At 43.9% G+C, this 15,967-nt stretch overlaps 1 protein-coding gene across 1 annotated transcript in view; it reads right to left on the bottom strand.

Annotated features, from left to right (window-relative positions):
• The window catches only part of LOC134956770 (uncharacterized), a 47,792-nt gene that overhangs the window by 18,521 nt on the left and 13,304 nt on the right, over nt 1–15,967 (bottom strand). Inside the window, exons 5-11 of the mRNA XM_063938732.1 lie at nt 15,682–15,726; nt 12,344–12,409; nt 10,712–10,759; nt 10,265–10,306; nt 6,815–6,844; nt 3,198–3,230; nt 2,018–2,059 (exon numbers count right to left, since the gene is read on the bottom strand). Of these exons, the coding sequence (XP_063794802.1) occupies nt 2,018–2,059; nt 3,198–3,230; nt 6,815–6,844; nt 10,265–10,306; nt 10,712–10,759; nt 12,344–12,409; nt 15,682–15,726 (306 nt within the window). The remainder of the gene's footprint in view (nt 1–2,017; nt 2,060–3,197; nt 3,231–6,814; nt 6,845–10,264; nt 10,307–10,711; nt 10,760–12,343; nt 12,410–15,681; nt 15,727–15,967) is intronic.

The following is a 15,967-nucleotide window of genomic DNA, read 5'->3' on the forward strand; positions in this document are numbered from 1 at the left end:
GTATAAACTGTACAAAGTAGTCAAGGGAAGTGCATAAAAATTAGAGATGAGGGGGTTCGGATTTACTCGGTTCTTAACGCCAGAATTAGCGCAAGTTCTTTTTTTCTGGATTTTTCTTATTGGCTAACCAAAACACGTGACGTCCATGAGTCAATAAGGAGTTTCGGGTAAATCCGAGTAAATCTGAGTAAAACCAAACCCGCTCATCTCTAATAAAAACTAACCTTTTATTTGCAGCCAGGAGAGACATATAAAAAGGGCCAGATTAAGCCTTGTTGGCTCCTGGTGCAACTACTGTAAATTGTGGGGGGCCCACCAATACAATTGGCACAGCCTCTCCCCCTTTTGATGTCTTTAGTATGGCTCTGCATTACTGTAATAATAATAATAATAATAATAATAATAATAATACAGATATAAACACATGGCTGGTGGCAATTATGGGGTATATTGGTGGGCACTGGGGCCAGTGAGGGTGGCTCTGGGCAGCCAGGTGCCATCTTGAAGTGGCAGGTTGCTGGCTGGAGTACCCCATTACAGCTTAATTGCAATGAGCAGGGGAAGGGCAAAGTGTGAACACACAAACACAATGTAGAGGGCCAGGAACCAGGCACTAGTGCATTACCTGTTTGTACCCTGACAGGTATTTTTTTGTTGTGATTGGGGAGGATAATGTCCTTGGCCACCATCCTCCTTCTGTCAGAGCTGCTGTCTGTTACTGGACGTTCACCGAACATCATCATCAGCAGCCTGGACTGGGAGAGTGGGGAGCCAGGCACGAGAATGGAGCGCGCAACAGATCCATCTGAGCAATGTTGAGGTGAGCCTGCCAGGGAATGTACAGAGTGGGCCAGGTCGGGGCAATGATAGCAGCAGTTTGGGGGCCCATATAAAAAGGGGAATTAAAAAGATAAAAAGTGGAAAATAGAAAAGGAGGTGCTAGGTAGTAGAGTGAGATCTCCCAAAATGCGCAATTTAGGTTGAAATATGCAGGTGTTTATTTATAAGCCACAATAAATTGACATATAAACAGTATTAGTAAAAAAACTTTAGTTTAGTTTTAAATAGGCAACACGTTTAGGCCAAAGCCCTTTTCAAGCCAGCCTTCTCCATTGCTCAGATATAGAATCTGTTTTTGAGAGCTTCCTTAAACGATTTTGTTTTTTAACTTTTGTTTAAGAGTGTACAAGAGGGGTAGTTGGCTCCGTTGAACTGGAATATTTTTAGCCTAATAGCAAATGGGCTTGTTGCACATAAAGGAAAAGATAGCATGGACGCAAGTGGGTTATAGTGTTCTAAAGAGTACCTAGCATAAAGTAGGTGCATGTACACTCAGGACTGTAGAGAGCCATGCTGGGTCACGTTACAGGCTTAAAAAAGGGGGCATGATGACACCCTTAACGCTGGGGGGGGGGGGTTACACAGTGGAGGGCACCTGCTCCTTACTTTATCAGGAAGCGGGTCCCTCCTGTTCGGCCAGCACCACCTTCCCAGTGATATTTGACCACTGGAGATCAAAGACTCTGGCACAGTGCCAGAGTCTTTGCTTTCTATGTGCGGCACCATCTTCCTTTAAGTGATCACCGGGAAGATGGCGCTGCTGATGCCGACAACAGCACAAGTATACTGGGGGGATATCGGATCCAAGCCCTTCCAGCAGTTTGAGCCCGGGTAGTTTGTACCCACGCCCCCATCCCTCTCAACGCCATTGTGTACACTGTTGTAGCCAGGCAGAAAGCATATTGATTATAGTTCAACCTCTGCATATGGACGACAGTACGCCCATTTTTTTCTGCAGTATTTTTAGGTGTAATTTACTACCATTTTGCAACCTAATGTGCACCAGTCCCATAATTTGCAGACTAAAATATAATTCTGTGTTATAGAAGTATATGTAGGTATTGTAATTCATTCCAGACAAACCATTTGATATTGAAAGCAATTTTAGTTTCTCTTGTGAATGTTATACATAATTGCAATATTACAACATAAACTGTAGATAAAGATTAAATCTAACCAGGGTTGTTTTAACTGAAGACACATCCAGCTGATCTTCACTCTGTGCAAAGAAATAAATAAATCTTACAACATGAATATAAAATCACCACTCTTCAAAGTGAAATTCTCCATTACACATTTTGTAGTATAAATGAGACAGGACTTTTTTCTGTTCAAAGTATTTTTTACATTTACAGTAAATGTCATGAGCCAGATGTAATGACGCCTGAGTTGGGCAGCCGTGCGAGATGCCAGCTGAACTTGGACGTTTTTTAAAAGGGCAATCACGTACAAGGCAAAACCATGCCTTGAAGGTGATTGCCCCTTTAAGAAAAAGTCAGAACTCGGGCATCATTTGGGTTGAGTATGCGTTACCGCCGATGGGGATCCCAGCGGTCAGCATACTGACCACGGGATCAGCCGGTAATGTGACCACCGGTCACATAACTACATCCACATCATTATATCTGGCCCCATATCTCTATGTAAACAGAATAAGCAGATTTAAAAGGTGAGATTCAATGCTGAGAAATGGCTACAGTGATTTGCAATGGTAGGGCAAAGGCACTTTGTGGGCAGGATAATTGCTAATTCTGTTTGGCACCCCATGGAGGCACACAGGAAATATATTAATGTTACTGTACTATATTGTACGGTGATGTGCGCATCCGAACATTGTGATGATACATCGATAAATCAATATCTCTGATCAGGGATGTCTCGATGTATCATCACAATGTTTTGCTGCACACATCACCGTAGAATATAGTACAGTAACATCACTGGCTAAGTACAGTGCACATGCATGACCAGCCAGGCATAGTCATGGCTCATGGGGGCACGCCACGAGTCACTGTGGCTTGGCCTTGCAGTACGCCCCTATCTCTCTGTATGCTGGGCGGCACAGCTGTGCACCAGGAGGTGGAGCTGCTCATACAGCCCCTGTCTCTGTGAGCCAGGCAGCTGAGCAGAGCGCCAAGAAGCCGAGCTGCTTGGCCTGTCCTGGTCTCTCTGTGTGGGCAGACCAGGCCCATCAGGCCATCGGCCATTCTGGCATAAGTGCCAGCTGAGCAGTCCGGCCCGGTCTCTGATAGAGAAAACTATACATGATCTGGTAATAGCCATTTAGATCTTTAACTGTGAATGACATGAAGTTAACTAGTTTGGCAACATATGGAAAAAATGTTACTGTTCCTTACACCACATAAGAGTTTTTTTACGCCGCCGTTTAACTGTAAGACAAAGAGAGAAAAAAGTTATAGTTTAACTTAATATGACACCTCAGAGAAGTAATTACACATATTTAACAAAAAAAGCTAAATACTATTCAAAGGTTAATATGCATACAGTGCATCCGGAAAGTATTCACAGCGCTTCACTTTTTCCACATTTTGTTATGTTACAGCCTTATTAAAAAATGGAATAAATTCAATTTTCCGCTCAAAATTCTACACACAATACCCCATATTAACAACGTGAAAAAAGTTTTTTGAGATTTTTGCTAATTTATTGAAACCCCCCCCTAAGAAATCACATGTACATAAGTATTCACAGCCTTTGTTCAATACTTTGTTGATGCACCTTTGGCAGCAATTACAGCCTGTAAGTATGGTATTGGCCTGGTGATGAGCGGTGCCTGGTTTCCTCCAAACATGACGCCTGGCATTAACGCCAAAGAATTCAATCTTTGTCTCATCAGACCAGAGGATTTTGTTTCTCATGGTCTGAGAGTCCTTCAGGTGCATTTTGGCTAACTTCAGGAGGGCTGCCATGTGCTTTTTACTAAGGAGTGGCTTCGGTCTGGCCACTCTACCGTACAGGCCTGGTTGGTGGATTGCTGCAGAGATGGTCGTCCTTCTGGAAGGTTCTCCCCTCTCCACAGAGGAATGCTGTAGCTCTGAAAAATTGACCATCGGGTTCTTGGTCACCTCCCTGACTAGGGCCCTTCTCCCCCTCTTGCTCAGTTTAGATGGCCGGCCAGTTCTAGGAAGAGTCCTGGTGGTTCCACACTTCTTCCATTTACGGATGATGGAGGCCACTGTGCTCATTGGGACATTCAAAGTAACAGATATTTTTCTGTACCCTTCCCCAGATTTGTCCCTCGAGACAATCCTGTCTTGGAGGTCTACAGACAAATTCCTTTGACTTCATGCTTAGTTTGTGCTCAGACATGCACTGTCAAGTGTGGGACCTTATACAGACAGGTGTGTGCCTTTCCGAATCATGTCCAATAAACTGAATTTACCACAGGTTGACTCCAATTAAACTGTAGGAACAACTCAAGGATGAACACTGCAAACAGGATGCACCTGAGCTCAATTTGAGCTTCAAGGCACAGGCTGTGAATACTTATGTACATGTAATTTCTTAGTTTTTTTATTCTTCATAAATGTGCAAGAAAATTTTTTTTTTTCACAGTGTCATTGTGGGGTATTGGCCCTCATTCCGAGTTGTTCGCTCGCTAGCTGCTTTTAGCAGCATTGCACACGCTAAGCCGCCGCCCTCTGGGAGTGTATATTAGCATAGCAGAATTGCGAACGAAAAATTTGCAGAATTGCGATTAGAAATTTCTTAGCAGTTTCTGAGTAGCTCGAGACTTACTCCTACACTGCGATCAGTTCAGTCAGTTTCGTTCCTGGTTTGACGTCGCAAACACACCCAGCGTTCACCCAGACACTCCCCCGTTTCTTCAGACACTCCCGCGTTTTTCCCAGAAACGCCAGCGTTTTTCCGCACACTCCCATAAAATGGCCAGTTTTCGCCCAGAAACACCCACTTCCTGTCAATCACACTACGATCACCAGAACGATGAAAAAACTTTGTTAGGCCGTGAGTAAAATAACAAACTTTTGTGCTAATTTACTTGGCGCAGGCGTACTGCGAACATTGCGCATGCGCAGTTTGCGACTAATCGCTCCGTTGCAAAATAAACTTACGAGCGAACAACTCGGAATGACCCCCATTGTGTGTAGAATTTTGAGGGAAAAAATGCATTTATTCCATTTTGGAATAAGGATGTAACATAACAAAATGCATCTCAGTCATGTTGGGCATCTTGCGCTCTATGGTATACAGATGCTAGGTGTATGAGGTATTGAAGGGCAGCTTCGAGAACACAATTCAAATGTTCTGTTAGTAGCACTGCTTTTTTTTCTGGCGGTACCCGGGGGGTACGCAGTACCGGGCAGCACTTATTTTTTGTGTCATTTTTCATTCTTATAACTAGTTTCATAAACAGGACAAAATCATTGAAATCATTTTAGACATGAATAAAATAAGTGTCTGCACAGTTATCCAGAGAGTGGAAGTTACTACAAATCAGGGGCGTCTTAAGAGAGGAGGAGGCCAATGTGCAGTCTCCATCTGGGCCCCCTCCATTCTAGCTGCCTAGCCGGCATTGCAGCGGAACTCTGAACACTAGGGTCACTAGAGACTGTAGCCCTGTACCAGAGTACAGTGCATATGCACAGGTCTCAGGGAAAATAGATGCTGCATAAGTTTCCTGGAGACCAGCGCACCACTACTGGTGCTGATGCGGGACTCCAGAAGGATATGTATTTTAAAAAATGGGTGCATTGTGTGCAGTGTGTGTACCGCACACCTTGCAACCATTATATATACACCACTGCTTCTAACCTTGCTTGAACTTGGACTATATGCATATGTGCTTATGTCATGTGCATGCATTTTCCTGGACTTATGATGTGTTACTTTATAAATTTCCTTTTTAGTTGTTCATTGCAACAACAGCTTTAATCCATGTGGTATCTGGCAGATGTAAAATTGTTCTCTTGACTATAGTAATATAGAAATAGTGTGTTATATACAGGGTCAGAGTCTACCATTTTATGTAGGATAGGTGGACACAACTTGTGTATGCACTGTGCACACAAAAAAACAAACTGGCCTCTAGGGATTGCGTTAACTGTATTTCCCTAGGAACAAAGGTTTACCATTACATTGGATGTGATTACAGAAGTTGGAGAGATACTGGGAATAGAATATTCAGGAACTGGATGAGGTGTATGTTGCTGGAGAGATTGTGCTGAGTTGAATATGGAAGATGGAGACATATGGTACCCTGCCACTGGAGTCCTTCTATAGGGTATTAATGGAAAAGTCCATACCCGGTTACCGTGACAGATTGATGTGAACTGCACAGGAACAATGCTTTAGTCTGTATGTGTGTGTGCAAGATTTCATCTTCCTAAAATAATAATAATAATAATAATAATAATAAAGTGAAAAACATCTCAAATTACTGCTTAAATTAATGTTAAACCTTTTAAGTTCTTTAGAACTTCGGAGACTAGGTGGCCCCCAGCCATTCAGGTACATTTACTATACCGCCACTAAATTCCCTCTTCCACCACTGACTATAGTTGTTTATTTGTTATAATATGAGATCCTTTCAAATTGAAGAGCCTCTTTGTTATTGTTAGCACAGTGAATATACGTGCTGGTTATGTATGAACATTTGGATCATTTCAACTGGTATCGAAATGAGAAATAAGGACGGTGGGGACTGCTCAGACATGCATTATCTTCATGTATACATAGACAACTATACAGTACTAGTGACACATAGCCCTGTTGTACTGTGTCACCCCTACATGGTTCAGATTTGAAGTCCCAGCAGGGAGATGACACTAGTGCTAACTGCTATCACTAGCCAGGTAGGGGACTGAAGAGGCCATGTTCAACCCTGTATTCTATCAATCAGACTCATGGAAAAGCACTGTCTTTCTGAATGCCTCTATGTTATGTCACCTATGTATGGTGAGTAAGCATACTACAAACATGTATGAATATTTACCACGCTGTCAGTTGTCTTTGTAACCACGGCCTAAAATGAAACAAATAAAAAGTGATTAAATGCAGATGTTCATAGAAACTACACACATTTATGGGAAATGTCAGTCAGAGGTTCCCAAATGCGGTCCTCAAGGCACCCCAACGGTCCTGGTTTTAAATGTATCCATGCTTGGCCACAGGTGACTTAGTTAACACCTCAATTTGATTTAACCATCTGTGCTGAGCCATGGTTATACCTAAAACCTAAAAACGACTGTTGAGGTGCCTTGAGGACCGCGTTTGGGAACCTCTGCAGTAAACTGTAATTTCAATAACCATAAAATAATTAGAATGTACAGTATATAAAGGTGGAGCAGGGTTAAGCAACATAAAACATTGTGATCTAGTAGTTTGACCTAAATTCATCCCCATATATCCATATACAGCATGTTGTAGGTGAGAGGGTAGACACAGTGAGGTTATAGCATAAGTAGCATAGACTATCTTCTGCGTACTATTATGCACCAGCTGACAACATAGGTTTCAAACAACCTTAGTTCATATAGAACACTGAAAATTAAGTGATACTTAGGTCCAGAGTTGTAACTAAACATTTCAGTGTCCTGTGCCAGAAAGAGTTTTGTTGCCCCACAATATTTTAAATAGGGACAGTGTGTGCCGAAGGCGCTTACCCCCCAAAAAGGGTCATGATCTCATGGGGAAGGGGCATGGCCACACTACAGTACCCTCAATTCACATTATGCCATACAGTAGTGCCCCTTATACACATTACACTACACAGTAGTGTCCCTTATACAGGTTACCCCATACACTAGTAGTGCCACTTAGAAATTATACCACACAGTAGTAGTGCACATTACACATTATGCCACAGAAGTGATGCCCCTTACACAATATGCCATATAGTAGTAATGCTCCTTACACATTATGCCACATGGTACAACTCCTACTACACATTATGCTACACAGTTCAATTCCCCCCTTCACAGTATGACAGATTGCCGCACAGTACAAATCCCCCCTAACACGTTGGGGAAAATGTAATATGGTGTGAGAATCAAGAAGTGAGAGAATTTGGGAGTGTTCTCCTGTTTTTTTTTTTTTTTTGAAAGTGGCAATCATTTACATGGCAAAATCAACCTGGTTTTGCCATGTAAATGATTGCCACTTTAAAAAAACAGGAGAACTCTAACGAAATCTCTAATTTCCTAATTCTCACACCCAATTACATTCCCCACATTGTGCCACCTAGTACAAATCCCCCCTTACACATTTTGCTGCACAATACTGACCCCCTCCTTACACAATATGCCACATTGCCACACAGTATAAATCCCCCTCTTACACATTATGCCATATTGCCACACAATACAAATCCCCCTCCAGATCTCTCTCACCTAAATACTGCACTTACCCATTCACTGATGCTATCCTGCCTTATAGAGCTCCTCACTCTGAGGAGCAGGTCACTGTGGGAGGATGGAGAGCTCCCTAATGATGGGAGCTGGGGAAAGCTGCGGTGGTGATCCTAGTGAGTTAGGCTACAGCTGCTCAGCCAGGGTTTCCGGAACAAGAATTGAAGACAGTGCAGGAGATGGGGGATGGTACGGAGCACAAGGGGCATGCTGCTGCAGCGCTGCCCGCTGTAGCTTATAATAGTAGCAGTGCACCCAGCAGAGAAGGAGCAGGGTGCACCACTACTGTTATAAATTGCAGCGGGCAGTAGTCAGCAAATAGTGGCGGGCTGGCAGTGCATACACATCGGTGATCGTGGGGTGGAGGTGGGTCCACCCAAAGGGCATGTACTCTTTGTATAGGTGCACAACCCTAGTTATGGCTCTGTCATAGGTCTTAGGTACTGAGTTAGGTGTTGTCATAGAACAGGCTCCAGCAGAAGACTAGTGGATACATTTAGACAATCTTGTGTTGTGCTTTCAAAACTCTTGTATTGTGCCCTTGCCACTTAATTAATAGTTGTGGGTGCGGCATCCTCTTCTCTGTCGTTGTGTCTGTCTGTTTTTTTCAAGTCACAAAAACATATGTTCATGAAAACTGCATCATTTTGTAATGGAAACTCCTAGAAATAACATGCACTTTGTTTCATCTCAATGAAGCTTAATCTGAGCAATAGCAAAAGCTACATTTATTGGCATCATCAACGCAAGAGATACTGAAAGTTAAATCTCTTAAAAAAAATGTTATAGAGGCCACTAAATTGACAGGGGGCCTTATTCAGACGTGGATGGAGTTGCTGCGCATATTGCAAAATACTGATGTTTGGTACTTTGCACATGCGCCAGACATATAATGTGCATGTGCAGTACTGGTCTGCATCGTAGGATGCGGTACTGCATCAGACAGTCAGTGATTGACAGTCTAATGTTGTTTAGGGGAAAAAAGGGGGCGGCAACGTAGGCCTCTGTTTCCCAAAATGGAGGTGTGTCTCCACCGTTGTGGGGGAGTGGCAAGGTCAGGATCTCCGTTGGAAGAGAAGATATTTTCTGTGCTTTTTGTTTTATCTGTAGCGGACGCCTGGCACGACCCCATGGGTCACATAGCCGATGGTGGTGCAGATGATCTGATGCTGCTTCCTAGGACACAGCTTGTATCACTAATGCAAGTAGGAGCATGATGTCTCCTGCTGCATTACCATATTAGTGCTATCGCTGCTGCTTCCATGTAAGCTGCAGTGATAGGACCTCCTTCCACATCTGAATCAGGCCCAGGATGCCGTAGAGGAGAAACTTCTCAAATACCTCTAATTCCCAGTAAACATCTGCTTTCCTCTGCCAATTAACAAACCACAATGTCAGACTCCACATCCTCACCCCTCCCACCACTCCAATTTTCCTATATTCTTCCCTCCCTCTCTCTTCCCCTCACCCATCTGCCACTGCCTCAACACAGCAGAATAACAGTGCGTGGGCGTCTAGGATGCAGAATCAGGCAGAATGTGAAGGTCTGACAAGGAGAATTGCTATAGTGACGCATCACCACTGAGAAACGAATATGTTATTATAGGTTGGGACTATAATGCCAGCGGTCAGGATCCCAGAGGTCAGCACACCAGCCTTGGGATCCCAGCCAACAGAATGTCAGTGGGGGGTGGGGAAGCGCAATGAAGCCTCTTGTGGGCTCGCTGCACTCTCCATGTAGTGGGCTCAGTGGCTCACTGCACTCACCACAGGTTCAATTCCCTCAGGTTCTGTCAACACCAGATGGCCTAATGATGCAATTCTATGGCAATTGTATCATTTTTGCCCTACCCCTATTGAAATATGCATGAATTGTGGCATTTTACCACACAGGGTTTAATGACGCGACTGGTCCATCCCACCCCATCTCCTCTCCAGGCTCCTCCGAGAGGAAACTTCAAATCTAGGTAAGTTTGGGTAACAGGTGTATTGCTGTATTGCTGGTGGTCACATGACTATAGAAAAGATTTGCATACCTGGATGTTTTTCAAGCATTGATCTTGTAGAAGGGGGTTTAGCTGTAAAAGATCACATATTAGGAGGAAAAACATATCATAAGATAACAATTGTTAAAAATTTGTAGTAAAGTAACAATTACACAGAAACACAATATATATTCTGTATCTTTAAATATTTGCTAATTACTGTTAGTTGTATTTTGTCACAACCATTAAGCATTTGCACAAAAATTTGGGCACATGGTTAATTTTGGACATTATCCATGATCAGTAACAGCCAGTGAAGCCATAACACAGTGGAAGATCATTTTATTCCAACGACTTGTAATAGGCATGCAGAAACAAAGTTACGTGTTTAAGTGCAATCAGTAGCATCAATTAACATTATGCAGAGAAAGAAAATAAATATTTTGTACAAAAAATAGTAAGTACAGTATTTAAAAAAAATCAGTACATCATTCTTACCAGGTTGCAAACAGCATCAACAACATTTGTAATGAATTCGCCTGAGTTCTAGAGAACAATGAAATATAATTAATTCATTTTTAAAATACTTTTATTTAGTAAAGAAAGAGAGACAGGATCATCAATAGCAGGTCTAAACCCAAGTGTGAGAAGTGGGAGTTGCCAATACCCCATGGTGGTCACAAAGTACAAGCAGCAGACTGAGGGGGGTATGTCTAAAACATTCTTGTGGGCATGGTACTGCCTTCTATTCACTTGCAGGCCTCCAGAGGGATTTAATATGAAATACCAGTGTATGGGATCCCGGCGACCGACACCAGCATGTCGATGCTCAGAATCCCAACTAGGGTCAGGTAAGTAAGCTTATCCTTACCCTCTTACCCTAACCATCCCTTCCCGCAACATAAACCTAATCTTCTCCCCCACAACTCCCTATGCTGACTGAACCTAACCCCCACTCCCTGCATTCTAACCCTAACCCTCCTTGTGGGTGCCTAACCCTACCCCCCCTCCCTACAGCCTAACCCTAACCCTTCCTTTCCTGCAGCCTAATCCTAACCCCCACCCATTGCTAAACTCTAGAATTCGAGATGTAGCCGGTCAGGATTCCAGTGTCAGCATTCCAGAGTGATGTCAGCATTTTGGCCGCGTGTCAGGATTCTGGCACCGGTTTTTCGAGTGCCCGCATCCCGATCTCCGGCATCCTGACTGCACCCCCCCTCCCCCAGAGAAGTCTTTGCCTGGGTACTTTAAAGCCACCATCCTTCTCTGTTGCCCTGTGTAGAACTAAAGGGACGTATACTGGAACCCCTTCATTAGGGAGATACTACTGACAGATATTGTAATGGTTGCTTTGTCTGATATGTCAGACTGGAAAAGTTTTGAAGTCCATCCAGAACTAGGGCACAATACATTAACTGACAGTTGAAAGGGGTTAGAGAAAACTCTGAGATCCAGCAACCTATACAAATTTCACACATATTGTTTGGGCAGGTTCATCATAAGTGCAGCATAGAACTGTCTGCAGATATCCACCATGTCTTGTGAGATCCCAGTATCAGAAAAGAGTATGTTTATTGTTACTTCAGAGTTAGAAATTTAAATATTAAAATGAGATTGTTAATAAATCAGTCTACAAATAGTTAAAACAGTTTACTTAGGTGTATACTTATTACTTATATACAATGTGTTAATTAATATCACCCTAGCCACAGTATTGCTAACATCTAACAATTTATGCATTGAGCATTTAATAGCACCAGATACTGGCAAGGTGTTCCTAGGAATTTGGAATTGTTGATTAGACAGCATCCACCATATTCTCCACCAATTACATAATCTTCCATATACATAAAAAACTTATATATTATAATGGTCATGGTGATAGATCCAGTTGGCCTGGCTAACAAAAATCAGCCAATCAGGAGCAGACCCTTGATTTGCTAGGCTAAACCAATCACCGGGCAGTTATTAGAACAACTGTATTTCCTATATAGTTAATGGATGTTTTATATACTGTATATTTCTTAATTTATTTTACCATTTAGACTAATTACAACATTATTTGTGTAAAAAGCACTAATGACTTATTAACTTTAGTCTATAAATGAAAATAATGTAAATATAACTTACAAGAGCTTTCTCCAAGCATGAAGAAACATGATCTGCGATTTCTAAAACATTATCTGCAGTGTCTTCCTAGAAAACAAACAAACAAACAAACAAACAAACAACATATTCATATTTGTTACTGAGTAAGCAACTTTCATTTAATTTCTCAATACAAATCTGCCATATTTTGTTCAGTGTTCTAGAGATGAAGGTGTAAGGAGAGATGTGATATAGGGGGATGCGTATCAAAGTCTAGAGAGTGATAAAATGGAGAGAGATAACGTACTAACAATCAGCTTCTGTCGTTTTACAGGCTGTGTTTGAAAACCTTCCTCCAGTGTATTTCTCTCCAAGCTTTGATGCATCTCTCTAACAGAGACACAATACAAGTAGTTGCATTATGGGTTCTGAAAATAAGTGTAGTAAATTACATACTGTATATGGGTGGTCTCCAGTATGCCGGCTGTCGGGATCCCGGTGCACATTATACCGGTGCCGGGATCCCGACAGCCGGCATGCCGACACTCAGGGCCGTTTCTTGGGGCAGGCGAGCAGTGCAACTAACTGTGGATCCCTGTTTCCCCCTCCTATTTCCCCCTGAGTAACCCGCTCGGGGGGCGGAGTTTCACGGAATGACGCGGCTGCGTCGTTACGTCACGACGCAACCCCGTCACTCCGCGAACCCCCCCCCCCCCCCCGAGCGGAATACGGAGTGGGATCCAAGTTAGGAAGAGGGAAAGGCCGGCGCGAGGAGCGACTGGTGAGGTGGGCCGAAGAGCGGTAATCGCCTCTGTAAGTATTCTCTCTCTCTCTCTCTCTCTCTCTCTCAATGTGTAAAATGGGGACACCTGCCGTAATGTGTGAAATGGGGACTCTTGCCTGCCGTAGTGTGGGGATTTAATGTATCAAGGGCATTGCAGTGTGTGGTATAATATGGTGCAGGGGGCATTACTGTGTGGGGCTTAATATGGTAGAATTTTTTTTCCTGTGGTGGTCGTGATCTGTTGGAGCAGGGTCAAAAACGGGATTGTGAGGTAGTCTTTTCAGACGAGGTCATGCCCATTTAGATGAGGCCACGCCCATTTATATGAGGCCACGCCCCCTTGTCGGGTGCGCACGGAAGTTTTTTTATAATCTAGGTGTGTGCGTGTAGGGGGGGTGTCACATTTTTTTATGTCATGGGGCGCATTTTTAAATCTCGCACTGGGAGCCAAATTGGCTAGAAACAGCCCTGCCGACACTTATTCTCCCTCGTGGGGGTCCACGACCCCCCTGGAAGGAGAATTAAATAGTGTGGCGCGCGTAGCGCGCCCCCGTGCCCGCAGCGTGGCGAGCGCAGCGAGTCCGCAAGGGGCTCATTTGCGCTTGCCACACTGTCGGTATGCCGGCGGTCGGGCTCCCGGCGCCGGTATGCTGGTCGCCGGGAGCCCGACCGCCGGCATACCATACTACACCCCTGTATATAGCCTCAGTAAAATAGCATTACTTCAATGCATTTCCCACATTTTACACACCACATTTACAGACTGATTTAAGAAGCATACAGACTAGACACGTTTAATCTGATTACACAAGTTCTCTCATTCTTAATTGTACCATCATGCTAAGGATAAGCACTTTATATGTACAATATTGTTTTGACTTTTAATTACGTTTATTTTCTGTGTGCTGAACATATAGGGGTGAATGTAATAGCCTATGAATTGCAGGCATTGTCAATATCCCAGCAAGTTAGGCTGATGCTTAAAAGTAGCAATCATTTAAAATGCAAGGTTTTGCCTTTTCAATGATTGCCACCTTAAAACACCAGCCACTTTAAAGCATTGCCAGGATGTCGGCAATGCCACTACAAATACCCTATAGACTCTTCTTTTAATCACATGACAGGGTGAGAGGGGCTTGTGGCAGACCTGGCACTGTGGCAGACCTGGCAGAGGAGGCGCTGCGGGCCAGGGCAATGTACTACCCGGTGGATTGTCATCCCGCCAGTTGTTTGTTTACCAAACTGCACTGTCCACTCCATCTCTGCAGTGCTCTGCCTCATGGTGCTCTGGACCATCAAGGTGTGCATGCCCATGAGTATTGATAGACGCCGCCGGGGCAATAAGAGAAGGGGCTTACAAAAGGAGGCAGAAGGTAGCAGGCGCTTGGCCAATAGATTTAGGGTATCCCAGCTGTCTACGCATATGTACGATTAATATCACAATGCGGTAAGAGCTGCCCCTTGTTATACCTGCACCACCAGGTAAGAAGGTGTGCGGGGTGTCCTGCATCTCCTAGCACCAGGAGGAGACGTCTGCACGTAGTCGCGGGGCTCCTCCTCCCTGCAGCTGGAAGGACAGCTGGCTGTGTTGTGGGGAAGGAAGAGGTGGGTGGTGGGGGGACCGGGAGCGCACCGGGAGCCTGCCAGCACGCAGGTGAGGAGGGCCTGTCTGAGCAGCGCTGGGTGGCAGAGAGACGGCAGGATGCGGAAAGTAGCCCATAGGCTTCTATAGGGTTATGCCAGAAAAGCTGGCAATACCCTCCACATCATTAAGCAGGCGGCCGGCAGTTAGTTTTCTTTTTTTTTTACCGCATTTTTCCTTTAGTACATCCAGGCCTCTATGTCAGGCAGACATGAAGGCATCACACCAGGAAGCAGAAAATACACAGCTGCTGTTATGCAAATATGCTTGTGTGAAAAATAAAAATTCTCTGTATTGGTGTTGTTGTGGATGCACTATGGACACTCCGCAGTTCATTAGACATAATCAGAGATTTGCAGGCTCTGTGAACCCCTTAATCAACAATCAAGGCTTAAGGGTGGGTCCCTTCTACTGTCCAGCTCATGCCAAGAAGGTCAGAGCACAGCGCATAGCCATAGCTGCACCACACTATACATCAGTCACATGCATAACTGCATATGCATCCTATAGACTTTATCAGCCATGTATATACATGGATGCTGAGGGAAGGTTACGGTGCAGAAACAGCCTGCAGAGCCTGTACTCAGAAATCCCCCAACTTCCTCCATCCCCACTATATGTGATCATGGCTTAGAGGTGCTCGCATTGCCCTTACAGGATATGCTGCTAGTATGGTAGTACATGGAGGAGGGTGAATGAGTCCTCCATTCACCATCCCATCAGGAGGAGCTGTCCCTCTGTACTGGGTGCTTCTGCAGTGCTGCTGTCTGTGCATAGAGCCTGGGAAGCAGCAGTGAATTCACCACATGCTTCTACTTCCTGGACATGCCCGGGCGAAAGCGCCACCTGCTGGTGCATGTGCAAATCTCCTCTCCACCCTTCATGCTCTTCTATAATTAGTTTCCATCCATGGTCAAAAACAGGTGCAAATTACTAGTATATTTTTAAACTTACCAAGTTAAGTCCAGTAACTTCCTGGATGGTACATTCATATGGTTTCTGTTGAGTATCAAAAATGAAATGACATTAAAATATTTATATTGTATATAAAATGATCATGTTGTGAGATGACAGCAGTTTAGAGTGTTGACTTCAGAGCAGTCAAAGCTTAAATAGGAAACTTAGAATACATGCACATACTGTATATCAGTTTTGAGATAAAGGAGCATATTTTACCGAGCCTACCTTCAGTCTTATGTAAGGAATACATTAGATACCTCAACCTTCTTCGCATCGTGGT

Source organism: Pseudophryne corroboree, chromosome 9 (genome assembly GCF_028390025.1).
Source record: "Pseudophryne corroboree isolate aPseCor3 chromosome 9, aPseCor3.hap2, whole genome shotgun sequence".
NCBI classification, from domain to species: Eukaryota; Metazoa; Chordata; class Amphibia; order Anura; family Myobatrachidae; genus Pseudophryne; species Pseudophryne corroboree.